The sequence below is a fragment of the Giraffa tippelskirchi genome, chromosome 2 (genome assembly GCF_054371585.1).
Source record: "Giraffa tippelskirchi isolate mGirTip1 chromosome 2, T2T-mGirTip1v1.2.pri, whole genome shotgun sequence".
In the NCBI taxonomy this organism is placed as follows: Eukaryota; Metazoa; Chordata; class Mammalia; order Artiodactyla; family Giraffidae; genus Giraffa; species Giraffa tippelskirchi.
The window spans coordinates 76,350,120-76,377,923 of NC_137276.1; the positions used below are offsets into that span (position 1 = coordinate 76,350,120).

The 27,804-nt window shown below is 43.7% G+C and overlaps 2 protein-coding genes across 7 annotated transcripts in view; one reads left to right on the plus strand and one right to left on the minus strand.

Annotated features, from left to right (window-relative positions):
* Positions 1-11,471: 11,471 nt before the first annotated feature.
* On the minus strand, positions 11,472-24,161 carry LOC145537982 (uncharacterized). Of its 3 annotated transcripts, XM_081569074.1 has the most exons (3): positions 23,723-24,159; positions 15,006-15,442; positions 11,472-12,394 (listed from the first exon to the last, which is right to left on the minus strand). In XM_081569074.1, exon 3 carries the CDS (start codon positions 12,218-12,220, stop codon positions 11,690-11,692), a length of 531 nt encoding a protein of 176 aa, XP_081425200.1. In that variant the 5' UTR covers positions 12,221-12,394; positions 15,006-15,442; positions 23,723-24,159; the 3' UTR covers positions 11,472-11,689. The 3 variants fall into 3 exon arrangements, with proteins under 3 accessions (XP_081425200.1, XP_081425201.1, XP_081425203.1); XM_081569075.1 differs by lacking the exon at positions 15,006-15,442 and having other exon boundaries at positions 11,472-13,372; positions 23,658-24,161; XM_081569077.1 differs by lacking the exons at positions 15,006-15,442; positions 23,723-24,159 and adding an exon at positions 22,218-22,817 and having other exon boundaries at positions 11,472-14,964.
* The window catches only part of SLC16A9 (solute carrier family 16 member 9), a 93,703-nt gene continuing 77,370 nt past the window's right edge, over positions 11,472-27,804 (plus strand). For all 4 annotated transcript variants that reach the window (XM_081569070.1, XM_081569071.1, XM_081569072.1 and 1 more), the window contains exon 1: positions 11,472-11,572. The gene's annotated coding sequence lies outside the window, so the exon portion shown is untranslated. The remainder of the gene's footprint in view (positions 11,573-27,804) is intronic.

The following is a 27,804-nucleotide window of genomic DNA, read 5'->3' on the forward strand; positions in this document are numbered from 1 at the left end:
ATTTTTGTCAATTATGAATAAAGCTGCTATGAAAACTCATGTACTAATTTTTGCTAGGGCATATGTTTTCATTTCTCTTGGGTATACATCAATTTGTGAAATTATTGCATCAGACTGAACTGGACAGAACTGATGGTAACTCTTCCTTTAACCTTTTCAGAAACTGCCAGACTATTTTACAAAGCAGACGCCCCACAACTATAATCTTTGAAAAAGTTTTCTCCTGATCTCTAAAGGAAAGAGAACATCTTTTTCATCCTGATAATCCTCGGGATTTCAAATATTCAATAGGTAGGTTATGAAATAAAGGCTAAAGATGAAAGTATTTACTCTCTTCCTCTTCATTACAGTTTTAAAACCTTCATCTATTTTCTTTAAATATCTATTTTATGCTGTCTACCTATCAGAACTCATTATTTGGTCTCCTTAATTACCCATTCCATATCAAAGAGTTCATTACATAAGGAATTTATCACATTTCTTTCAAATACCGTAGGTCAGATAATAAAGATCCAAGTTAATGTTAGTTAATTTTTAATTGATAAAGATTAGATTTATTCAATTAATTTTCACTGGATACCTACTCTAAGCCAGGTATGTTTGAGGTGCTGGATACTTTCTGTGCTGTTTTCAATTCTAGGAAGTTCAACTTCATTCAGTTCAGTTCAGTCGCTCAGTCATGTCTGACTCTTTGTGACCCCATGGACTGCAGCATGCCAGCTTCCCTGTCCATCACCAACTCCCAGAGCTTACTCAAACTTGTGTCCATCAAATCAGTGGTGCCATCCAACCATCTCATCCTCTGTCATCCCCTTCTCCTCCCGCCTTCAATCTTTCCCAGCATCAGGGTCTTTTCCAGTGAGTCAGTTCTTCGTATCAGGTGGCCAAAGTATTGGAGTTTCAGCTTCAGCATCAGTCCTTCCAATGAATGTTCAGGACTAATTTCCTTTAGGATGAACTGGTTTGATCTCCTTGCAGTCCAAGGGACTCTCAAGAGTCTTCTCCAACACCACAGTTCAAAAGCATCAATTCTTTGGTGCTCAGCTTTCTTTATAGTCCAACTCTCACATCCATACATTACTACTGGAAAAACCATAGCTTGACTAGATGGACGGATCTTTGTTGGCAAAGTAACGTCTTTACTTTTTAATATGCTGTCTAGGTTGGTCATAACTTTTCTTCCAAGGAGCAAGTCTCTTTTAATTGCATGGCTGCAGTCAACCATCTGCAGTAATGAAATCAACTTCATTAGTCATATGGTTATGGTGCAAATGACTCTTAAATGTCATTTTCCATAAACGGTCTTTTTGCCAATTGAGTTATTAGCCTTTGATATCTATGCTGCAAACTTCTCCTTATAAAATCTGCTCTTTGGCCACACTCAGTGAATCAAACATGTTGTAGATTATAATTATCAGCATGACAAGAGTTCCATTCTGTATTTCTTTTCCCACCCACAGCAATATTCATTTTTTGATTTCTTTGGAGCTATACTGTAACATTGTCCACTAAAGAACCTGTTGAAAAATAATCTTGACCAGCCAAAGAAAAGTTGAACTAAGAGTCTTGCCAAGAATGGCATCTAAGTCAAACATCTTCAGTTCATTAAGACCATAGTTGACAGAAGATGGACCCAAGTTGTAGAAATATTCATGTGATGTGGAGTGAGGCTAACACTTGAGGAACAATTAGGATCTACTTGGTTAAAAGGATCATTTTCAGACTTTGTTGGTCACTGGACTTTATTGATTTCCTGGGTTGGTTATCATACCTGCCTGTCACTACAGGAGCTCTTCTAGAGTGAATTGTAAGAACTCAAATGAGGGTTTTGATAAGACATCCTTAAAGGATATTATATATGACAACTATCTGTAATCATTGTAAATTTGCCGGTAGGTAAAATTTTCCTCTTTTAACTATGTATAGGAAAGGTAGGATCAGTTTCCCAGTTGAAGTGGGGCTCATGGATATAAGCATTTATATGACACTTTATGTGTTAGGGACACTTTATGTGGTTTAATGCACCGATTCTTCTCAACTACCATATGAGATAGGTATCATTCTCCGCAGAGGGAGAAGGACCCTCATCAAGGTTACAGAGTTAGTCAATAGTCTGGCTTCAAGTTGTACACTCATATCCTCTACACTTTCCACCTCTTATCATTCAACCTCTTGGGGCCTTGGTTTCTTCACCTGAAAAATTAGTAGATTAAATGCTACAGCAAGTATGATGTTCTTCATACTGCTAATCTTCAAGACCTCTTCCAGTTCTTAGACTCTGATTCAAATTCAGCTGTCTCTAAAGAAGCATTCATGACTGTGTGTAACTAAGAGAAACAATCAAGACACAAAGTATGTTGTTGAAATACCCAGAAGCAGCCTCTTTGGGTCTCCAACAGGGTCAGGAGGACCAGATTCAATGGAAGGAAATGCCTGCAATTATTATTGTCCATGATATTGAGAGTTAATTCAGCTTTCACTTGGTGAGTGCCAGGGTCTGTTTGATCAATCCAAGCATTTGTACTGTGGGTCATACCACACCAGATTTAGAAATGTAAAGACTTTTCTTTACATACAGACTGATGGATTTGGTTGTGGATATCTTGTTTGTTGATACTAGTGTTGTTGGCATGCCTCCATCTGAGCCAGCTGTACATCTGGTATTTTATCAATGTTTGCTTGTTGCTGCCAAAGGATCTGGCCCCTTCCCTCTAAGGTCTCTTTAACCTGATAATCAACCCAGATTCTTCTCAGTTAGGATAAGCCTTTTTCCTGTAAAACCCTAGCATATACCTTGCAGGCACCACTACTCACTATGTGTGTGTGTGTGTTAGTCACTCGGTTGTGTCCATCTCTTTGCAACCCCATGGACTGTGGCCCACCAGGCTCCTCTATCTACAGGGTTTCCCAGATAAGAATACTGGAGTAGGTAGCCGTTCCCTTCTCCAGGGGATCTTCCGAACCCAGGGATCAAACCCAAGTCTCCCACAGTGCAGTCAGAGTCTTTACTGTCTGGGCCACCAGTGAAGGCCACTACTCACTATACTGATATTGAATGTTTCCTGCTTTTTGTTTCTGTTGCATATATTCACTCATCTGTGATCATATTATCCATACCACAATTCAGGAGAGTCAGACCAAAGAACTTTGAATCATACCCAACTGCAAAAGGAATGTTGGAGATGTATTTTAACTTGGGGTTTCTTGAAAATTTTTTAATGTTTTATTGGAACAATGAGATACAGTGTTTGAAATTTGGACTATTCTAGAGGATTATGGTTTTTCCAGTAGTCATGTATAGATATGAGAGTTGGACTATAAAGAAGGCTGAGCGCTGAAGAATTGGTCCTTTTGAATTGTGGTGTTGGAGAGGACTTTTGAGAGTCCCTTGGACTGCAAGGAGATCCAACCAGCCCATCCTAAAGGAGAGCAGTCCTGAGTGTTCATTGGAAGGACTGATGTTGAAGCTGAAGCTCCAATACTTTGGCCACCTGATGCGAAAAACTGACTCATTTGAAAAGACCCTGATGCTGGGAAAGATTGAGGGCAGGAGGAGAAGGGGACGACAGAGGATGAGATGGCTGGATGGCATCACTGACTCGATGGACATGAGTTTGGGTAGACTCCAGGAGTTGGTGATGGCCAGGGAGGCCTGGCATGCTGCGGTCCGTGGGGTCACAAAGAGTCGGACCTGACTGAGTAACCGAACTGAACTGAAGAGGATCCTGAAGTGTGAGGCATACTTCCCTAAATTTACAGCAATTCTTTACAAGCTCTTATGGGAAACCTGGAAGCCATTCCCAACCTTTCTTTCTACTCATCCCTGTATCCATCAGTTATATGGCATTTAATTTCATAAGTGCATTAAGAATTTCACTTTGAATTCTTAATCTCTCAAATTGGTCCCCTTATTTTGAAATTTTCTAGGTATTAAATTTTCAAATATGTATTTTTGCCTCAGCTATTAAAGCAGCCTCTGACTACTTCTTTCCCAATCCATCTTTTAACATCATTTCTAAGAGTGATGGTTTTGAAACAAAGCCAACCATATTATTCCAGTATTTAGAATCCTTCAATGATTCCTCTTTGCTTCCTGGAGAACTCCTTCATAATAGAGACACAGAGTCTAACCCACTGAAGAGGACATTTACTGTGTTTTAGGCTAGTTGGCATTCCAACTTGCTTTTGGAGAGTCCTCTCAAAGTGCCTCCTTTTCCTCTGAGTGACGGTTATATTGCTCACACCAGGCCAGTCACACTCTTCTGGGACTTAATCTTCAACAAAATCCTATAAGGCTGGAGAAAACAGACAGAGCCCATTCATTTCCTGTTGAGGCAATGTAGCCCCTGCCTTCTAGATCTCCAAGTACACCAGAGTTCTCCCCAGTTCTCCATTTCTGTTGTCCTGCCAAAAGATAGGAGCTGTTGCTGATGATCAAAAGGCCTCTTCCTGTTTACCTCCCACTTCCTGTAAGTACTCTGACCTTGAATCACTTGTAATTATCCATTGTATTTCCATAGTCCAGGAGCATTTTACACCATTAAGACTTTGTAAATGTTCTTCCCTCAGTCCTGGAATGTCCCCTTCCCAACTCAAGCAGTGTTTCCTCCTCTCTGCTCCCTTAACATAGCCTAAGTACCTCGACTGAGGTACTTAGCACATTCTAGTGATTGTTCACCTGACGTTCTTCCCCCCTAGACTGCAAGACTCTTTGTTTTCATATACTGCCTGGCACAGCATAAATGATTAAGAATTATTTGGATGAACAAAGAAGAATTGACGGTATAGCTTGGAGTCCCTGTGTGGAGATTTATGTTACAAGCAATGAGTGAGGCACATTTCCAGAATTCAAGAAATGGTTTGTAAGTTGCAGTTCATAGAATCAACATAAAATGCATGAAACTCCCCATAATCTAAATTGCTAACAAGATTGAGGCAAATTGATCAAAGTAGCAATGGTAAAGTCACAGTCGTGTGGTAGATGCAGAGCTCAGTTAAGTGCCTGGTGGCCCTGGTCATTCTCCCTCTGCCACTCTCCCCATCCCAACCCAGTGTCTACCTTCTTTGCCCTGCTCTGTGCCCTGGAGGCTGACCCTGGGTGAGCAGCATTTTCTGGACTCCCTCAGTGCCTGGCTTCTGCCTGGCTTTGGCTAATGGTAGATGCCACAAAGAAATCTGAAAACAGAGAGGTGGGGGTATTCTCTCCACACACACCTGGACTCTTTGTCTTTGGCAATAAAACAAAATCTCTTCCAAATTCTAGCTCCCGCTGGGTGATTCCTGCTTTGCAGGTTCTGCTCTCCCAAGCATTGGTAACACTAGATCTTCCTTTTATTACTTAAAGCCCAGAATCAGTAATCACTGCCCACTGTCCAGTCTGGGTGCCTCTTGTTTATTTGTAGGATACACGATTTCATGAGTGAATTTAAATGTGGGAAAGGGTCTTAAACCATCCTGGAAACATGAGTGAATTTCCTCCTTTTCGTGGTTAATACCTTTATGGAGAGTCGACTATGTCCCAGGCACCATACTTGATCCTGGGCCAGAGTGAGCTGTGAACTAGCAGAGGGGCCACAGCCTAGCCTTATAAGCATGCATCCTGGACTTATATACCTGTGTTTACCTCCTGTCTCTGCTTCTGCTTTGGTGCCTCACCTTGGGCAGCTCACATAACCTCAGGGGGCCTTAGTTCCCCAACTATAAAAGGAGTAAAAAGTAGTAGTTGCCCTATGAGATTCAATGAGATGATTGTAATAATTACTTAGAATAGAGCTTGGCAGAGTAAGGCAACTGAAGAATTTAAATTATCTGCTGTAGCAAAAATATTGCCGATACTTTGAGCATGCATTTGTTCCTTTGCTTGTTCGATCCTTCCTTCCTTCAACAAAAAGCTCATTAAGTGAAGTTCTGTTCTGCTGCTGCCACTGTGTTCTAGGGAACAGTGATGAACAGGATACATCTGGTACCTGCTCTCAGGAGTTTATAGTTTTGCTATGCGAACAGACAGTCAGGACATTACAGATGCTGTCCATCCAACACCTGGAGATAAACAGAGGGTTTGGGAAGTGATATGCATAAAGATGTAGGTTCCTTTATGGAACCATGGTTATGGCCTTGAAACCATGCAACACAGGGCAGAAGGATGTAAAGTGGATATATATGTACATACACACACACACAGAAGGCATGTACAGTCTATATAATTTTACATTTCTGATTTCCATTTTCATGAAACAGGGTGGTGGTTCAGCGCTTGGATGCCTGGATTTGAACCCCAGCCTACCCATCATTGGGCTTCCCAGGTGGCTCAGGGGTAAACAACCCACCTGCAATGCAGGAGCTGCAGGAGACGTGGGTTTGATCCCTGGTCGTGAAGATACCCTGGAGGAGGGGATGGCAACCCACTCCAGTATTCTTGCCTGGAGAATCCCAAGGACAGAGGAGCCTGCTGGGCTACAGTCCATAGGGTCACAAAGAGTCAGACATAACTGAAGTGACTGAGGACACACACATGTACTACCCATCATTAACTGTGTGATTGGGGGCAAGTTATTTAACTGCTCTCTAGTTCACTTTTATCATTGACAAAATGTGGGTAATAATAAGAGCACTTCCTGTTTAGGTTTATTGTGAGCCTCAGATGAGTTATTACGATTGAGAAGGCAGTCCTCCATTAGCTCAGCCAAGCCTTGAAGCAGTTTTCTAAGGTAGATTGGGGAGAGCACAGGCTTAGCCATCAGCCAGACCAGGGCTTGAATCCGACTCTATAACTTACCTACTGAGTGACTCAGCAAGTAACTTAACAGCTCTGAATTCCAGCTTCCTCATCTACAAAGTGAAGATAACGAGACAAGACTACAATAGATTGCTTTGAGAAGTCAATGAGATAGCATAGTTCTTGACAATTACCAGGAACTTAAAGAACAGTATTCACCTCTCTTCCCTCCTTCCTCTAAGATTAAAAATTGTTTAAGCCAGATAAAATGATCAAAGAAAAGGCAAGAAAAAGATGAAACAGTACTTTGGAGGACTGCAAGAAAAAAATGATATAGTATGTTCTTCAGGTAATTTTTGACATTTCAAATTGTGTCCTTTTCAGTAAAAGCTCTATAAGCATGAGGGGACGGATTTATCCACTTCTATCTACTCTTTTCTGATCTTTTATCAGTTAGAGCATCAGTCCTCAACTTTTTTGGCACCAGGGACCAGTTTCGTGGAAGACATTTTGTCTACAGACCCTGGGGTGGGGGGATGGTTTCATGATTGATTCAGGCACATTACGTTTATTGTGCACTTTATTTCTATTATTATTACATCAGCTCCACCCCAGATCATTAAGCATTAGATTAGATCCTGTTAGAGGGTAAGTGAGTGAAAGGAAATTAATAGAATGATCTTTAGATCTCTGAGCTATAAAAACTCTAAAGTCTATTTTTGTGCGTGTGATTGTTATGTCAACGTGTAGTGTCTATGTAGCTGTGCTAAGCTGCTCTGTCGTGTCTGACTCTTTGCAACCCTGTGGACTGTAGTCCGCCAGGCTCCTCTGTCCATGGGATTCTCCAAGCAAGAATGCTCAAGTGGGTTGCCATGCCCTCCTCCAGGGGATCTTCCCGACCCAAGTATTGAACCCATGTCCCTTGTGTCTCTTACGTCTCCTGCATTGGCATGCAGGTTCTTTACCGCTAACACCACCTGGGAAGCCCTATGTAGCTGTGCTGTCATTCATAAATGAATGACAGGGGACAAACAAGACTTACAAAAGAGAAGAAACCTGCCCTGATGTATTAACATAAGTCGGGAAGGGAAGTCCAGTCAGCTAGGCAGGCGGTGGACTTGCGTCTCAGGGGCTGCACTTGTCCTAACCCTTCCCTACCCACTGATGCCTGCCTCTGCCCTTTGTATTTCCGGCTTCCTTGCTGGGCTGATTTTAGGTTAATTTCTTTATCTTATCCTCCAAAAGCTTAAGGCAACAGATAGTCTAAGAACTGGGGAGCTTAGACTATTACACCAACCACAGACTTCTTAACAAATGCTCCATAAGGACAACATAAGACAACAAATGCCTTCCTTCAGGGTACCACCTCTGTATCAATTTTTCCTTAAATGCTTTCCCTTAGGTCTCTTTCTTCCCAAGGGAGGCTCATTTAAATCCAATTTATTTCATGATCTGCCTTTTTCTCTCACTCCATCATGTTGAAAGTACATCAACTTCTAGGCCCAAGAGAGACTCAAAGGGCAGGGGCTGCACAGAGCTGTAGAGCCAACAATATTGAACTTGTCTGACCCTCGCCTCTCAAGCAGACCTTGCATCTTTACTTCACTGGGAATAAAAACTCAGGCTGGTCAGGAGGTCATGTTGGTTTTTACCGACTGAAAGTTTTAGCAAGTAACATCACCTGTAAAATGTAGCTAACATACTTAACCACTTGCTTTGAGGAGCAAAGGTGATAGCACCGTCTCTGTCTGCCAGACCTGGTCCCCACCCCACTCTAACCTGGGGTTGATCAAGAACTCATCCCTGGCTTCTCTGGGTCAAATTCCATTCATAGGTAAAGTGTCAGGTTTGGACTAGATTTTTGAGTTCTCCAGTATGTCTAAATGCTCTGCTGAGGTATGACTGAATAATAAACCTTCATCAGCAGCAATTTTCACATTCCAGCCAGGCAATAATCCCCTAAACCAGGTCCCTCCTCCCCCACCCCCTACCTCCCCACCCCATCCCCCGGAGCCAGCTTCCACGCTCCCAGTCTGCATTCTGCCCACTTCATTCACAACATTATGAGTCTGGACCCTCAGCCATTTGAGTTTTTGACTCCTGGGATTCGGTTTTACAGTAAAGTTGGAACCATGCTGTGTGTAAGAATGAGCTAATTTTTGGTTCTTAGCTGATAGGTGTGGACTGGCTGAGCAGATAGGAGAATGCTGATTATATCCTCTCTTTAAAAGAAATCTGGGAACTTGGTGAAGATGAGAACAGGGACAGGGCAACTTCAGAAGCCAGCTGGTAAACAAAGAAATATTTTTCAAGCAGGGTCTCCCTGTCTCCCAAATATAATTTCATACACATTGATAGGGCTTCCCTGGTAGCCTAACAACAACAAAATACATTGATTGGTTCAACCAACTGTCAAGATGACATTTGCTCTAGTGGTTAGGGGGTATTTGAATCAAAGAAAAAACTTTCTAAAAATACCTTTTATTGAAATGTATAGATAAAAGTACAAAAATTATCAGTATACAGGTCAACACATTATTACAAAGTGAATGCACTTGAGTGTGGTTGCAAACCAGGTCAAAAATAGAAGTGGATGAGAAGTCCCTATTGGATCCCCTCACCTCAGAAATAAATTTTTGATGGTGTTGACATCACCACCTCTCCATTTTTCCTTCCAGAAACTTTCTGGGACCACATTCTTATTATTCTTACTGTTACTCCCCCACTCCCCCCCTTAATCTTTCTTCATCTTTAAAGTGAAAGTGAAAGTCGCTCAGTCATGTCTGACTCATGGTGACCCCATAGACTGTAGCACAGCAGGCTCCTCTGTCCATGGAATTCTCCAGGCAAGAACACCTGTGTGGGTAGCTGTTCCCTTCTCCAAGGGATCTTCCCCACCCAGAAATCAAACCCAGGCTTCCCACATTGCAGGTGGATTCTTTACCATCTGAGCCACCAGGGAAGCCCAAGAATACTGGAGTGGGTAGCCTATTCCTTTTCCAGGGGATCTTCCCAACCCAGGAATCAAACCAGGGTCTCTTGCATTGCAAGCAGATTCTTTACCAGCTGAGCTACCAAGGAGGAAAAAACAAAGTAATAATTAACCATTAACTAATAACTAGTCATTCTCTTCCCTATTGGGGCTTCCCTTTGTAGCTCAGCTGATAAAGAATCTGCCTGCAGTGCATGAGACACAGAAGATGTGGGTTCGGTCCCTGGGTTGGGAAGATCCCCTGGAGGAGGGCATGGCAACCCCCTCCAGTATTCCTGACTGGAGAATCCCATGGACAGAAGAACCTGGCGGGCCATGGGGTCACAAAGAGTAGGACAGGACTGAAGCAACTTAGCATGCAGGCATGCATTCTTCTCCATGACCTGAATGAAAGGCAGTAAACTGCAGGGAAATGAACGGTGTGAGGCAAATAGATGAACTACTATTTTCCTACCTGTAAGAACACTCACCAATGTGGCCAGGGTCCAGAGGATTTTTGGTTGGAACTTCCATCTCATATAGACTCCTTGATGCGGAAAAGATGAAACAGGGAACAAGATGAAACAAGAGGAAGCTTATGCAGCTTCATCTGGACTTCAGAAACCAGCCCTTGGCAAGGTGTAGAGTCTTTGTCTAGGTCAGAACTAGAGGAGGTTCAGTGTATAAAGGAAATTTGCATCTCAGTGATGGATGGCCACAGCCCCCTTTGAGAAGCTAGTAGAATGTATGGTGTCCCTTCTCAGAAATACCCATATATACAGGAACACAAAATTAGGAGGTTGCCACACCTGGTAAGCACTAGGTACCTACCTATGGACTGGCCCCAGTCTGCTGCAGCGACTGTGGAAAATCTCAGTGCCATGCCTGTTACCTTTTAACTAAAGACAGGAGTGTATCTTTAGTGCAGCGCACCTGCCTTATAGACAGAACGTGCTCAGAGGCAGCCTCTCTGCTTCAGCACACTTTGTGCACTACAGGGGCGCCCCCCCCTTCCCTTGGAACTGTCACAAAGGACAGCACTTGGCATCCTCACTCCTCACTGCCCAGGAGCACCGACTCCTCAAAGTTCTGGTGCCCGTTTCTCTGGGATCGCTGCCAGCTCCGGCCAGGAGGGCGCCCGGCGGCCCAGGAGCCTGGGAGACCCGGGGGGCACTCGCACTCATCTCCACGCTCGGGCTCGCTCCAAGCGCGCACGGTTCTGGATCGGCCGGCGCGAGCACGCGGTGGGCGGCGGGGGCGCAGCGGCGCCGGGAGACGCGCGAGTGTGCGCACCGAGAGGGCGCCTGACCGGCGGTGCCCAGCTCTCCCGCGGCCTCCGTGGCTCCGGGCCGGGCGGGGGCCGCGGCCCCCACAGTGCCCTCCCTCCGCCCGGCCGCACTGGCCGGGCTGGGAGCCGCGAGAGCAAGAGCAGCGCCCCTACCGCCCGCTTTTCCACCTCCATCTCCTCCGCCTCCTTCCCCCAGCCACCCGCTCAGTCACAACCGGTTCTGACTGGCCAGGGTGCCCCGCAAAAGACAGAGACCGGGGGGGAAAACACGGGAAATAACTTCCCAAGGAGAAGCAGGGCGAGAAGGTGGAGCCCGCTGGAGGGGCCGGCTCCCTCCCTCCATGTGGCCGCCGCCGCCGCTGCCGCGGGGCTCGGCGGGGGCAGAGGGCGGCGGCTCCCGGGGCAGCCTGTAGCGGGACGAATTGCCCAATACTCCGGCAGGGGCTGGGGCCCGGGCCGAGCCCCCGGATAAATAGCCGCCCGGCAGGCCCGGAGCTGCCGGGGAGAGCGGCGGCCGCGGTCCTCCCCGCACCACCCGCGCGGGCAGTGCGCCCTGTGCTGCGCCCCGGAGACGCCGCTCACTGCGGCTGGTACCCAGGTAAAAAGCTGGCGCTCGCGGCGAGGGTCCGGGGGTCGGCGGTCCCCCGTCTGCCTCCCAGAGGTTAGGAGAAACTCCTCGGTCTCCGAGCGGCCGGAGGAGGCGGGGGCGACGCTGTCATCTGCGGCCAAGCAGCTCGGAGCCGGTTTCTTGTTTGGAGTGTGTGCGGGGGAGCTGAGAGCGTCTTCGGGGTGTTCGCGCCCACCGCGTGACAACTCCCAACCCTTTGGTGGGGTGCTGCTCTGCAGCGGGCCAGTTTTCCCAGCGCTCTGAGGGCGGTATTGTGCACGGAGTTGGACGAGAGAGAGGGAGAAAGGAGGTCCTGGAGAGAGGACGGTGCCCTCGGGTTGAGCTCGGGTTAGAGATCTGAGCCGGGACTGCCGGTGGCAGAGCAGTGTGGGGGTTGGGGGGGAAGCGACTCAGGTAAGCCCCTGTTTCCCAGAGGGCCCGAGGCCTCCAAGTGCCCTGGTTGGGAGCTGGTGCACGCAGGTGACCCCGGGAGGGTCGCACTGGGGCGCCCAAGGGTTCGAGGCGCGGCGCCAGCTTCAGCACCGCGGGGTCAGCTCGGGCAAGCGCAGGAGGCACGTGCGCCTCGGCCCCCTGGACACAGAGCCGGAACTTGCGAGGACTTGGTGCTTCACGCTCCATCTGTGGCTCACTCTGGGTAACCACCTCTAGCTTCAGGAGCTCCTAGAGGGTTCGGAAAGAAATGATAAGCGCTTGAAAACTTGATCATCACAAGTAGATCAATGCTTCTTAGGTTGCCATGTCTAATCCAGCCCAAAGCAATCAATGTATCCTGGAGGTTAGGTAGGATTTACACTAACTAGACATAATACTTACACAGTAAGTTATTTAATATCTTGTGTTTTTGGATCAGTGTCTTGGGTCACAGTTAGTTTGGATGTATTTTTTAAATCTTGAATTACCTGGATAGTAGCTCAGGTTGCAGGTGAGTTCCTCCCCTTCCCCGCCGAGTAGGATTTTTAGTTGTTCAGCAAATCCTGTTAATTTGGTATGTCCTAACAGTTTCTCAGATTTGAGTTGGTTTCAGCTGTGAGAAACTGTTCTGGCTGGTTCAGGCAGAGGACTGAGGAAGCTAGACAAGATTCTGAAGTGAAAGCACCAATTATTCATTTATAGGATTACACCTTCTTTTAAATACCTTGCGGATCCAGATAACAGGGTTATCCATATCATTGCTAGAAATAAATTTATTTCTTTTCAGGCCCTAGGAAGTGGAAACTACATAATAAAATAGCTTAACCTGCAATTTTGGCAATAACTCATACTTGTAACAGCACTGACTGCCTGAGAACACACTTCTCTGTTTCTTCTCTTTTGTGTGTAGGCAAGAGGGGGTAACAAGGACCCTTTTTCCCCGTGGGATGCGTATAGGAAAAGACAAAAGATATGTAGAGGTAGATCAGAACACTGGGAAGTCTTTAATTTCTGACTGAGACTCTGAAAGGATGGTGGTGATATGTGCATTGATTGGTGTCTGAATCTGTATCAAGGCAGATCTTGGTGCTTTGGGTGTGGTTCTGGTCATGAAACTAGAGCAAGAGAATGACAATTAGATGTAGTTAGCTAGCAGCTTTTCAAGCTTGTTTTCTCACCTGATCTTTTGAGCCTGCAATTTTTTTTAGTCTTTTTCTTGAGCGAGTCATTACTTGAACTTACTTCATACAATGCAATTGGGTATAGAAAGCCCGTGGGTAGGTACAAAAGAAACAATGTCTTGCTTGTTTAATTATTGCTTTATAAGAAAGTATCACCAAATGACTTTAATTAAAGTTGGCAAGAATGCATATATTTTGAGCTAGTTGGCCTTTTCTTTGGGAGGTTCTTTGTAGACACCGGAGTATTCCCTGTAGATAATGAGATTGAAGTGTGACTTAAAACTGAGTTCAAGGAAAGAACACATGACCCCTGCCTTCAAAGCGTTTAGTCTGGTGGGAAAGATAGGCATGTTTATAAATATCTATAATACATGATAGTAAAAATGCAATCATATGGCTGTGACATCAATAGTGTACGATTGAATGGCAGAGAGGTTCATTCAAGGTTAAGAAACGAGAAAAGTTATGTGGTGGGTGTAGCATCTGAGCTGAGACTTGAAGAAGGAAGAGGATTTCCTTGATGCAAAGGAGGGCTGCTGCAACAAGCGTATTGCATGGAGGTGTGCAAGTCTGGTGTGTTCAAAGGTAGCAGAGCAGTTTGGAGTGGCTGGAGTCTGGAATTTAAGAAAGATAAGTCTGGGAGGTAGGACGGGGCTAGATTATGGAGATGATAAGCCATGCTAAGAAATTAAAGTGTGATTGAACATTATTATTGTATTTATACCAACAGTGTTAACATCCTTCACTGTAGTTTATTCCTTGAAATTCAATTTTGTCAGCTTCCCCTAATAAGTAAATGAATAAGATCTTAATAGCATTTACTTTCTATAAATGTGAAAGAGTAATATGTTTTCAAGTAGACTTCAATGCTTTATTCAAATCCAACAATTATTTTCCCTGAATTTGCAATCTAGTGATACAGCAACTTTTAGTTTGATTAAAACTTTGGATAGGAAAATACTCCCACTTTCCTGGGTCAAAATGCCGAGTAAAGCTACTTTTTGTTCACTGTTTCAATTATTGACAATAATAATTATTATTATTAATCTTTATTAAACGGGACATATTAAGTGAGCCACATACCTTCTTTTATCTAGGGAGGCATAATTTTAAACTTACTTTGAGAATTTCTTTTTGGCCTCATTGCATAGAATGTGGGATCTTAGTTCCCTGCTCAGGGATCAGTCTGAAGCCCCTGGCATTGGAAGTGCAGAGTCTTAACCACTGAACCACCAGGGAAGTCTCCTTGATCTCTTGATCTTGAGAATTTTAATAAGGTCACTCAACTAAGTAAATGGTAGAACCAGTTATTGAACCCAGGAAGTTTGTCTTGATAGCCCATTCTTTGGGCAAGGGTATAATATATGATGACTGTAACTCACAGTAATTAGAAATTGGGCCTGCTACCTGTAGGAGAAAATTTTCTCTGTTTTTCCTTTGCATCCTCATTTCTGTCATTTTAATTTTATTTTTTAATTTATATAATTGCCATATGAAATATTACTTTTAGGTGTACAACATGATGATTTTAAATATATATATACTGCAAAATGGTGACACAGTAAGTTTAATCAACATACACCACCATAGTCCTAATTTTTTCACGTGTCTGATGAGAACTTTAGGATTTCCCTGTAGCTCAAATGATAAAGAATCTGCCTGCAAAGCAGGAGACCAGGGTTCGATCCCTGGGTTGGAAAGGTCCTCTGGAGAAGGGAACAGCAATCCATTCCAGTATTCTTGCCTGGAGAATCCCATGGACAGAGAAGCCTGGCAGTCTACAGTCTGTGGGGTTGCAAAGAGTCGGACACTAACACACACAACACAATGAGAACTTTAAAAATCTACTCTTTTGGCGACTTGCAAATATATACCACAGTATATTACAGTCACTGTACTGTACATTATCTGATTATTTTTACTTTATAGGTTCAGTGATGACCCGTATTTCAGTGTTTTAACACATCTTCAAACTTGTTTCTTAAATTAATCAGTCTATTTTTGGATGTTCTGGGTCTTCATTGCTGCATGGGCTTTCTCTAGTTGCAGCAAGCATGGGCTCCTCTCTCGTTGCAGTGTGCAGGCTTCTCATTGTGGTGACTTTTTTTTTTCCTCATTGCAGAGAAATGGGCAACAGGGGCTTCAGTAGTTGCGGCTTCCCAGGCTCTAGAGTACAGGCTCAATAGTTATGGCACATGGGCTTAGTTGCTCCAAAGCATGTGAGATCTTCCAGGATCAGGGATCAAACCTGTGTCTCTTGCATTGGCAGGCAGATTCTTTACCTCTGAGCCACCAAGGAAGCCTTATCTTCAAATTGTTATATGATCTTGTGCTTTTATGACCCACTCAAAAGAAACTCTTAAGCTTTTTGAGAAGAGATGGGATATGAGATGAGAAAAACTTTAGTGAATCTCACAGCCTTAAATACAAAGACTAGACCTCCCAGAGGAGAAGGCAATGGCACCCCACTCCAGTACTCTTGCCTGGAAAATCCCATGGGTGGAGGAGCCTGGTAGGCTGCAGACCCATGGGGTCGCTAGGAGTCGGACATGACTGAGCGACTTCACTTTCACTTTTCCCTTTCATGCATTGGAGAAGGAAATGGCAACCCACTCTAGTATTCTTGCCTGGAGAATCCCAGGGACGGCGGAGCCTGGTGGGCTGCCGGAGCCTGGTGGGCTGCCGTCTATGGGGTCGCACAGAGTCGGACACGACTGAAGCGACTTAGCAGCAGCAGCAGCAGCAGCAGCAGACCTCCCAGATTCCCTGGAAGAGCATCAATTTCATATATTCTTTTCACTCTTCCCAGCAAATCCCCCGCACGCACCAGATATTTTGGTATTTCAGCATCCCACATATATTACCAGGTGTCTTCAGAATTTTTACTCTGAAAATTATATAGCAAATCTACTAGTTTGTAGATGACATGCTAAAGTATGTATTCAGGCAAAAGACTGGATTCTGTATAATCATGTACAAGTTATACAAAACACATACTAAGCAAAACAGCACACCATTGGAGACAGTGTCATCAGAGATTTCTTCACCAGAACTTCACTGCCACTGTTAATACTTGGACCCAGTTGTATGGGATATAGGTTGCTGAAACAAAAGCCTGGTAGCTTAGGGACGATGATAAATGCCTGTGATAAATGAAATGATGGTACCATCTCACATCTAAGTCTCTGGTCCTCACTTTGCCTATATTGACTCTGTTAAACCTCTAGATCTATCTTTTCGTTTGTTCTCAGGCTCTGAATGATTTATGAACTCTGCTATTTCCTCTTCTGTTCCTGAGATCAGGACTGGAAATAGGTGGCCTTTCGCTGGACGGGTCAGTAAGGGGTCTTGAGATGGGTCTCTCCCCTTAAAAGATATCTCCAAACCTCAGCTTCCTCGTGCTGTGCTGTGCTTAGTCGCTCAGTCGTGTCCAACTCTTTGCAACTCCTTGGACCATAGTCCGCTAGGCTCCTCTGTCCATGGGGATTCTCCAGGCAAGAATACTGGAGTGGGTTGCCATGCCCTCCTCCACAGGATCTCCCCAACCCAGGGATCAAACCCAGGTCTCCTGCATTGCAGATGGATTCTTTACCTGCTGAGCTATCAGGGAAGCCCCAGTTTCCTCATACAGAGGAGGAAATTGAGGAATTGTTAAGATTGGGGGCAGTAAGTTCTCTAGGTTCACCCAGGGCTGACTGGCCTCATAGAGCAGCAGACCGGGTGGGAGGTGGGGAGAGCACAGGTGAAACTCCAAGGCAAGTCAGCCTTGGTCCTGTGAAAGGGAGAGGAGGGAGTGGAAGGAGCTGGGGAGAACATGCCCATTCATAAGGGCCAGAGCTACTCAGTTCCAGCCAATTATGTAAGAACAAGAGCCCAGTGTTGCCAGATCTTCAAGAGAATCCGGAAATTCAAATTTTGATGGGAAAACATTGGCAATTCATTCAACATGGCTAAAAATAAAAGAATTGGGCAGGCCAAACAAAACACCTCTAGAGATCAGATTTGGCTTTTTTGCCCGTGATTTGCTAGATGATTTCAAAGCTTTCTTCTGGCTTCAGACTTCCATGATCCTGCACTCAGTCCATTTGATCTCTAACCCATTTCTTCTTTACTGACACATATTCCAGTACTCACCGGATCTAAAGCATGATAGCTTTGGAAGATCTCTTTGGCGAGTGCTGGACCATGATAGATTTATAAGGCCTTTAAGATCAGTGAATGCCCTTTTTGGATGGCCATGCTGTTGACATAATTCAGAGGCCCCAGCAGTTAATTGCTTGTGTTAATTATCCCTTTCAGGGATAGTTAGTTTGGTTTAATTCCAGGACCCAGAGCTGTTTCTCTAAATATTTTCCTTCCTGTTCTTCCTTCTCACTCAAACGTAAGAAGATAATGACAGCTGGAAAATAGATCCTGGTTTCCACTTGGACAAGGTGTATTTATAAGCTTAGTTTTTTGTTTGCTTTATTTATTTTTTGCCATGCTACTCAGCTTGCAGGATCTTAGTTTCCTGATTAGGGATGGAACCCAGACCCCTGGCCTTGGAAGCTTGAAGTCCAAACCACTGGATTGCCAGGAAATTCCCAATAGGCTTCTCTTATGGTGCTTAGACAAATCTTCATCATCTTTACCTGAGCAAGATTTTGCCCTGTAGTCTGTCTCTCTTCTTAATCTGGGGATGTTCTTCAATTGCAACAAGGTGAATAAGTTAAGAGTTTGGCTCTTATGTGTTAATATGGAAGTTTAGGGTTTTTTTTAAAAGCATATTTATATGGATCCCCCAAAATAAAAATGAGAACAAAAGTAGTGGACTTGCACGTGATTCCAATCTCCAGTTCTTTTGAATAACTCGTTCCTGGGGGAACAATACAGTTAAATTTTGTAATATAATATTTTTAAAGCAGAGTTTCATGAATGTGATGAGCTAAGATGTGTTCTTTGCTTTATGCTAATAAGCTATTTTACAAACAAGTGGGCCTGCCTCTACCTGAAAAGCTCAGAGCAGATATTGACAATAGGAAGGAAGCATCTGAGTAAATAAAAGAAGCATGGCATTTTCAGAGAAATCACAGACCTTACTGTGACTGAGCTGACAGAGAGGACCAGTGGAAGGCTCTCAATGACAGTTATTTTTTTAATTTATTTTTTTAAAATAAATTTATTTATCTTAGTTGGGGGCTAATTACTTTACAATATTGTAGTAGTTTTTGCCATACATTGACATGAATCAGCCATGGGTTTACATGTGTTCCCCTTCCTGGACCCCCCTCCTACGTCCCTCCCCATCCCATCCCTCTGGGTCATCCCATTGCCCCAGTCCTGAGCATTTGTCTCATGCATCGTACATGGAATGGTGTTCTGTTTCGCATATGATAATATACATGTTTCAATGCTATTCTCCCAGAACGTCCCACCCTCACCTTCTCCCTCAGAGTCCATAAGACTGTTCTATGCATCTGTGTTTCTTATCAGTGACAGTTCTGAGCCACGCTTTGTCCTTGTCCCTGCTCCCGTGATGAGTCGACCCTCCCTTGCACCTATGGGAGTTTGTCAGCCAACCCTCGATGTTTAACATTTAAAACAAACCTGAAAGAATCAGGTAATTGATCATTAAAGACATACCATCTGATCTTATACTGGTAACAACTTTGAATTTAAAAAATCAACTTTATGTTTACCCATGTATTTGGCTAGCTTTTCAGGTTTAATGATGGAGGCAGGCTCTAAGCCCTTTGGAGGAAGGAACCACATCACCTTCGGTCCACAACACCTTCCAAATGCATTCATTTTCTTCCAAATACACAAATACCTCCCAAATGTACTCAATTCTTTCTGTTGAATGAAAGCTATATGGTTAATCATTTTGATATACAGGAGATTTAGGTCAGTAGGCTTTCTATGCATTCATTTATTCATTCATTTCATAAAGACCTGTTGAGCCTTTACTATGTGCCAAGCACAATTCTTAGTGCTAGCGATGCAGGATAATCTTGTTGGTTAGTTACCTTAATGAATAATAACATATTGTGATAAATGTTGTGAGAACAAGATTGCCCAAATTATTGTGAGAGCTTCGAGAAGGAATGACTAACTGTTGAAGGGTTTGGATGCATCAAATAAGAGGAGACATTTAGGCTAAGTCAAGAATTGATGCTTTTGAACCATGGTATTGGAGAAGACTCTTGAGAGTCCCTTGGACTGCAAGGAGATCCAACCAGTCAATAAAGGAAATCAGTCCTGAATATTCATTGGAAGGACTGATGCTGAAACTGAAGCTCCAGTACTTTGGCCACCTGATGTGAAGAGCTGACTCATTAGAAAAGACCCTGATGCTGGGAAAGAGTAAAGGCAGTGACCCACCTCCCAGAATATTGGAAATAAAAGCAAAAATAAACAAATGGGACCTAATTAAAGTTAAAAGCTTTTGCACAACAAAGGAAACTATAAGCAAGGTGAAAAGACAGCCTTCAGAATGGGAGAAAATAATAGCAAACGAAGCAACAGACAAACAATTAATATCAAAAATATACAAGCAACTTCTGCAGCTGAATTCCAGAAAAATAAACGACCCAATCAAAAAATGGGCCAAAGAACTAAACAGACATTTCTCCAAAGAAGACATACAGATGGCTAACAAACACATGAAAAGATGCTCAACATCACTCATTATTAGAGAAATGCAAATCAAAACTACAATGAGGTACCATTTCACACCAGTCAGAATGGCTGCTATCCAAAAGTCTACAAGCAATAAATGCTGGAGAGGGTGTGGAGAAAAGGGAACCCTCTTACACTGTTGGTGGGAATGCAAACTAGTACAGCCACTATGGAGGACAGTGTGGAGATTCCTTAAAAAACTGGGAATAGAACTGCCATATGACCCAGCAATCCCACTGCTGGGCATATACACCGAGGAAACCAGAATTGAAAGAGACGCGTGTACCCCAATGTTCATCGCAGCACTGTTTACAATATCCAGGACATGGAAGCAACCTAGATGTCCATCAGCAGACGAATGGATAAGGAAGCTGTGGTACATATACACAATGGAATATTACTCAGCCATTAAAAAAATACATTTGAATCGGTTCTACTGAGATGGATGAAACTGGAGCCCATTATACAGAGTGAAGTAAGCCAGAAAGAAAAACAACAATACAGTATACTAATGCATATATATGGAATTTGATAGATGGTAACGATAACCCTATATGCGAGACAGAATAAGAGACACAGATGCATAGAACAATTTTATGGACTCTGAGGGAGAAGGTGAGGGTGGGACGTTCTGGGAGAATAGCATTGAAACATGTATATTATCATATGTGAAACAGAACACCATTCCTTGTTCGATGCATGAGACAATCAGGGCCGGGGCAATGGGATGACCCAGAGGGATGGGATGGGGAGGGAGGTGGGTGGGGGGTCCAGGAAGGGGAACACATGTAAACCCATGGCTGATTCATGTCAATGTATGGCAAAAACTATTACAATATTGTAAAGTAATTAGCCCCCAACTAAAATAAATAAATTTATAAAAAAAAAAAAAGAGTAAAGGCAGGAGGAGAAGGGGATGACAGAGGACGAGATGGTTGGATGGCATCACTGACTCAATGGACATGAGTTTGAGCAAACTCTGGGAGATGGTGAAGGGCAGGGAAGCCTGATGTGCTGTAGTCCATGGGGTCACATAGAGTTGGACATGCCTGAGTGACTAAACAACAACTTGAAGCAGGGGTTGCAGAAAGGATTACAGCCTCTCCAGCAGCTGGTGGGGAGTGAAGAGTCTAAGGCATGCAGGAGAGGAGCATGGCTTAAGGGATGAATTGTGACAGTGGTTTGGAGAGCCCAGGTTTTGGTAATCCTGCAGAGGTAGTTGGGGCTGAATTGTAAATCTTTAGAGAAAATAGAATCAGGTAGCTAGCTGGGTATTGAGAGATCTAAATACCAAATGTTATAGGAACAAAATACAGATTTGTAAAATCAGTTTTTATTTTTTATTTATAATTTTTTATAATTAACTTTTAAAAATATTTATTTATTTATTTTTGGTTGTGCTGAGTCTTTGTTGCTGCGCGGGCTTTTCTCTGCAACTATGCAGAGAGCAGGGGCTACTCTCTAGTTGTGGTGTTCGGGCTTCTCATTGTGGTGGCTTCTCTTGTTGCGGAGTGCAAGCTGTAGGGCACGTGGGCTTCAGTAGCTCCAGCTCCCCGGCTCTAGAGCACAGGCTCAATAGTTATGGCACACAGGATTAGTTGCTCCACGGCATGTGGGATCTTCCCACATCAGGAATTGAACCTGTGTCTCCTGCATTGGCAGGTGGCTTCTTTACCACCGAGCCACCTGGGAAACCCTATTTATAGTTTTTGGATCACACTGTTCATTAATGCCTGGCTTGAATCTCCACGAGGGCAGGAATAATCATCTTTGATTTTCTCTTGCACTTAGAAGTTAAACAAAAATCACTGTAAGGACATTTTTCTTATCTGAATGCATAGAAGCCAGAAAACATTGAGTTGAGGAATGATTAGGAAATGAGAAAGTGAAGGGGAGGGAGGTACTCATTCAGGTTTTTCTAAGAAAACCTTTGGAACATGCCACAACAGTAACAGTATTGGTAAACATTTGCTCTATGCCAAGTATTAACACCTAGTATTTCATAGAGATTATTTTGTATGTTCCTCATAAAATTCTATGACGAAGGAGTTCTTCCTATCCTATTTTCATTTTATAGATGAAGAAACTGAAGTTTTTTAACTTGCTTAAATTCACACGGCTAATGCTGTGCTATTAACTGTTGTCCAACCTCAACTGCCGGAGAAGGCAATGGCATCCCCCACTCCAGTGCTCTTGCCTGGAGAACCCCACGGACGGAGGAGCCTGGGAGGCTGCAGTCCGTGGGGTCGCTAGGAGTCGGACACGACTGAGCGACTTCACTTTCACTTTTCACTTTCATGCATTGGAGAAGGAAATGGCAACCCACTCCAGTGTTCTTGCCTGGAGAATCCCAGGGATGGGGGAGCCTGGTGGGCTGCCGTCTGTGGGGTTGCACAGAGTCGGACACGACTAAAGTGACTTAGCAGCAGCAGCAGCAACCTCAACTATGTACCCAGGTTGAACATGGACCCTTCTAGACTAGGGGCTTTCAGTGTTTTTGACTATGACCCATAGTGAGATTTATTTTACAGCTTGACCCTGCCAGCAAACACAGGCGCACATGTAAACACTGAAGCCAAGTCTTTCAAAGTAGTGCTCAACCCTTAGTGTGCAGGAGGGCTTACATTTGCTACTTTAATCGATTTTATTCTAGTCTAAATTTCAGTTTTTTAAACATTACTGCTTACAATGTGCAATTGATTTGATGACCCACGATGCACTACAGAGTTTGGACCACACCCCTCTAGCCCTCTAGCTACTTTACATTGCTCCCTGAACTATAGCTTAATATCTTTTTCTATTAACATCAGCAAACATTTATTCAGTGCCTGCTATATGCAGATATGTGGAAGGAACATAAAGAACATATGGTATGCTTTGACCCCAAGGAATTTTCAGTGTAGTGAAGGGAAAGACAAGTAATGGCTAACTATAATGCAGCCCAGCAAAAAAAAAAAAAGAAGAGAGGCACAAGCCACGTAGAATGGGAACATAGGAGTAATGATGGATACTGGTAGTGTTTAATAGTTGTGTGTGTGTGTGTGCGCTTCAAGAATGTTAAAAACATTTATGAAATAAATAGAAATGTCTTTGGTAAAGACTTTTAGGACTTAAGGCCAAAGGAGATCTGAAGACCACAGTATTCTGTGTATTATTTTCAAAGGTCCTTGAAATGGTCTAGCTATCATTATTATGTAGACATTAGTTTGTCCACTATAACTTGAAGGATGCTAGCATGTCCAGTTATGTTAAAGAGTATCCATTAAAAGAAAAGATAACTTCCCAAAGTAACAGAATGCAAACCTACGAACCATTTATGAACCTCCATTAGGTGATAAATCCTAGGGTTAAATGGAGAGAGAGAGCCTTAAGTAGAATCTAGCAAAACTTCTGTGGACACTGGAGGTAGAAGGAAGGTTATTAATACTTTTCTAATTTATCTTATGTAGATTAAAAAGATAACATTTGAAAATCCTGGCACTGTGTCTGATACATAGAAAGTGTTAGATCAGTTTAAATAACTAAAATCAGTCAAGTCTTTCAATTTAGGCTTGTCCGGCAAGAGGAGCAATTATGTAAGCTAGTGCAGTGGTCCACTCCTTTCTGTTAGAAGCTTCGCATTGAGATCGCCTGGAGCCCTTTAACAATCTGGCCTCAAGCCCAGAGATCCTGGCATTGGTCATTTTTAAGCCCCTAAGGTACAGCCAGGTTTGAGATGAAAAGTGTTAGTTGCTCAGTCGTGTCTGACTCTTTGTGACCCCATGGACTGTAGCCCACCAGGCTCTTCTGTTCTTGAGATTCTCCAGGCAAGAATACTGGAGTGGGTAGCCATTCCCTTCTCCAGGGGATCCTCCCGACCCAGTGATCAAACCCTGGTCTCCTCCGTTGCAAGCCGATTCTTTACTGTCTGAGCCACAGCCAGGTTTGAAATTCCCTGAAAAGTATATGCTTTAATGATTAGAAACATGCTTGTGTGGAGATACAACCTTAAAATTGGATCCTTTGTTTGCTTTTTTGATGCCCAAAGAGTCATCACCTTTTCTTAAGAACTAGCTTAGAAAACAAGATCTTAGGTATCTTTATGGTCACACCTCATGGCTCTCAGGATGTTAGTTCCCTGACTAGGAACTGAACCCTCACCCTTGGCAGTGAAAGTATGGAATCCTCACCCCTGAACAACCAGGATATCCTCAAGATCTTTGGTATATTTGAAGTCAGGAAGGGGTATCTTTGAACTGGGGAAGAGTAGAAAACTGGGATATGAAGACTGTCAAGGCAAACTTGACTTCCTGTGGTGCTCAGCTGCTGCTGCTGCTGCTAAGTCGCTCCAGTCGTGTCCGACTCTGTGCGACCCCATAGACCGCAGCCCGCCAGGCTCCGCCGTCCCTGGGATTCTCCAGGCAAGAACACTGGAGTGGGTTGCCATTTCCTTCTCCGATGCGTGAAAGTGAAAAGTGAAAGTGAAGTCGCTCAGTTGTGTCCGACTCTTCGCGACCCCATGGATTGCAGCCTACCAGGCTCCTCCATCCATGGGATTTTCCAGACAAGAGTACTGGAGTGGATTGCCAGTTCCTTCTCCAGCGGTGCTCAGGAGACAAAGGAATTGATTTTGTCCTGTCAACTTTGAGGATTCATCCTCACCTCCATTCTACCAACAAATACCCTGGTAACTGTGGAGTAGCATGTGGCAAAGAGGTGTGCATAAGCTACATAGCTCCCTGAGTTGAGAGGAAAAGGAAGGAAGGAAGGAAGGAAGGAAATGAAAGAAAGGAGTGAAAGTAAGCCTCTCTTGGACTTCAGTGCTTCTTTGTTTTGTCTTCTTTGGGCTGTGGGTGATCTGATGGCTCTTTGGGACCTAAGAGCAGACCATCATTGTCACTGGGGTCTTTCCTCACTGAGACTTCTCTCTTCCCTTTTTTTTTTAAAGTTTATTCTATTGAAGTATTGATGATATACAATATTGTGTTCTTTTCTGTTGTACAGCAAAGTGATTCAATTATATATATATATATCTATTTTAATTTTTATTTATGTATTGGTCCATGGGGTCACAAAGAGTCGTACATGACTGAGCATGCACACACATACACACACTTATATTTTTGGCTGCACTGGATCTTTGTTGCAGTGCTTAAGCTTCTCGTTGTTGTGGCTTCTCTTGTTGCAGAGCATGGGCTCTAGGCACATGGGCTTCAACAGTTGGGGCACAAAGGCTCAGTAGTTGCAGCTCCCGGTCTCTAGAGCACAGGCTCAATAGTTGTGACGCATGGGCTTAGTTGCTCCATGGCATGTGGGATCTTCCTGGATCAGGGATTGAACCCATGTCTCCTGCATTGGCAGGTGGATTCTTCACCACTGAGCCACCAGGGAAGCCCCTGCCTGGAGATTCTTGAAGCTGCTCCTCCCAGGTCTTTACCTGCACTGCTCTGCAGCAGCAGGATGGCATTATGGGTGGTGAAGTGATGCTCTAGAGGCAGTGCACCCAGATTTGGCCATCTGGGACAGTGGGAGAGATGGGAAAAGATTTTTCCCTCTTCTATCTGGCAGTGTGTGTGTTTGCCCTCTCTGGAGCCGTCGGGGTGAAATTGCTTATTCTCTGCCCAGAAACCAGCCAACAGATTTTGAGCACTTGCCACATCAGAGGGTGGGGTTAATAGCATTGCCACCACCAGTGGTGACATCGCCAGATGTCACAAGTGGAGAGGGAGCAGGCAACCATCCATTCCTTTTTTTTTTCCTCCCTCTACACTCCAGGGGGCTTTAGAAAAATAAAAGTCATGCTGTCCTGAGATGGTCCAATTATTCTGCTCTCTTGTTTGGTAAACTCTTGATTCTTTGGAGAGATATGCTGACTTTTATATAACCTTCAAGTCACTTAGGTGCATTAGCATGGTAGAGATGTTTATTTATTTTTTGCATTGTTTGATATACTTTCTTATACCACTTTCTCCTCTTTTCATTAAAAAAGCAGATAAATGGATGTAATCATCTTTTAAATTTTGTATTATAGACAGTGATCCTCTTCTGCATTTTTTCTGCAAGCATTTATAGAAAATCAAGAAACTAATTTTTGCCATGGTTATCACTGCTGTAAGAATTTTTGCTTTGTTTCTATTTGAACCTGACGTAGATGTGATAATCAGTAGAGATTTAGGTGTGGGGCTGAGTAAGCTTTGTCTTTGACAGGGTAAATGACAGAGTAGAGTCAAGGACAGCCAAGTGCATTGGGGTGGTGGGCTCCAGGCAGAGTTTCCACTTGTTCAGTTCACTATCGCCAACTGCTTATCTTCTCTCCCTTCCTCACCTGTGTCCTTCCTCCACTGGGATGGAAGATGGGACGGTTGGTCAGAAGGTGCTGTATCCTCTAGGACAGTGATGCTCAGCTTAGCTACACATTAGAGTGGCTGGAAGTGTTAGGCTCTACCCCAGAGCAGGCTGGTGGTAAGACCTGGCATCAGGGATATTTAACAGCTTCCCAGATGATTCTAGTGCAGGCGTGGTCGAGAATCACTATGGTTGGGCAGCAGTTTTCAGAATGTATCTGTGGATGACCTGTATCAGAATCATTGGGTGATTTTTTTTTTTTTTTTTTTTTTTTTGCTGCACTGCAAGGCTGGCAGGATCTTGATTCTCTGCCCAGGAATTGAATCTGGGGCCATGGCATTGAAACTCTGAGTCTTAACCACTGGACTGCCTGGGAATTCCCCATAGGGTGACTTTTTAAAAATGCAAATTCTGGAATTCCTAAACTTGAAACCAAATCAAGTTTTAACAGTAGTAAACACAGTTTTGAATCATTCCAAATGCAACCTGCCAGTATCCAGATCTTAGTTTAAATGTTCTTAGTATTAAGAAATAACTAAAGATTAAGAAATAACTAAAGATCAAAAAGTCTTAGAAGCCCTAGAGTGAGAAATGATTCAGTAACTAGTTGATCTCGAATTCTGGTGTGAGTAACTAGGAACTACTTCTGAGAAAGTGGCTATCAAGTCCCCAGAAATCCTTTATAGGTATAAAATCATAGCTAATATTTAGTAAAATGTTTTATTGTGTGCCAGGCACTGAGATTTGAACTTAAAAATTTTTTTATTGGAGTATAGTTGGTTTATAATGTTGTGTTAGTTTCAGCAGTTAGTTCAGCAAAGTGAATCAGTTATGCATATAGCTACTCTTTTTTTAGATACAGAGTATTGAGTAGAGTTCCCTGTGCTATACAATAGGTCCTTATTTTTTATCTATTTTGTGTATAATATTGTCTATATGTCAATTCCAGTCTCCCAAGTTCATCCCTTCCCCTATTCTCCCCGGTAACCTTAAGTTCATTTTCTACATCTGTAGCTCTATTTCTGTTTTGTGGATAAGTTCATTTGTACTCTTTTTTAACATTCCGCATATAAGTGAACTTTGTACTTTAAATTCATTATTTACCGTTTTCAGTTCAGTCACTCAGTCACGTCCGACTCTTTGCGACCCCATGGACTGCAGAACGCCAGGCCTCCCTGTCCATCACCAGCTCCCGGAGTTTACTCAAACTCATGTCCATTGAGTCGATGATGCCATCCAACCATCTCATCCTCTGTCGTCCCCTTCTCCCACCTTCAGTCTTTCCCACCATCAGGGTCTTTTCAAATGAGTCAGTTCTTTGAATCAGGTGGCCAAAGTATTGGAGCTTCAGCTTCAGCATTTTACAAATGGGGAAAACTGAGGCTCACAGACATTAAGTACTTAGCTCAAAAACCCATGGTAAGTAGTGTAGACTGGATCAGAACCAGATATACATGTGATAACAAAGCTCATGTATAGCATCATGAATGACATCACCGATTCGAAGGACTTGAGTTTGAGCAGGCTCCGGGAGCTGGTGATGGACAGGGAAGCCTGGAGTGCTGCAGTCCATGGGGTTGAAAGGAGTTGAACAAGACTGAGCGACTGAACTGAGCTGAATAAAGCTCA

Excerpts from the sequence above, each read along its gene's own strand:
- LOC145537982 (XM_081569075.1), bottom strand. The coding sequence starts at position 12,220 with ATGGAGCGTGAAGCACCAAGTCCTCGCAAGTTCCGGCTCTGTGTCCAG.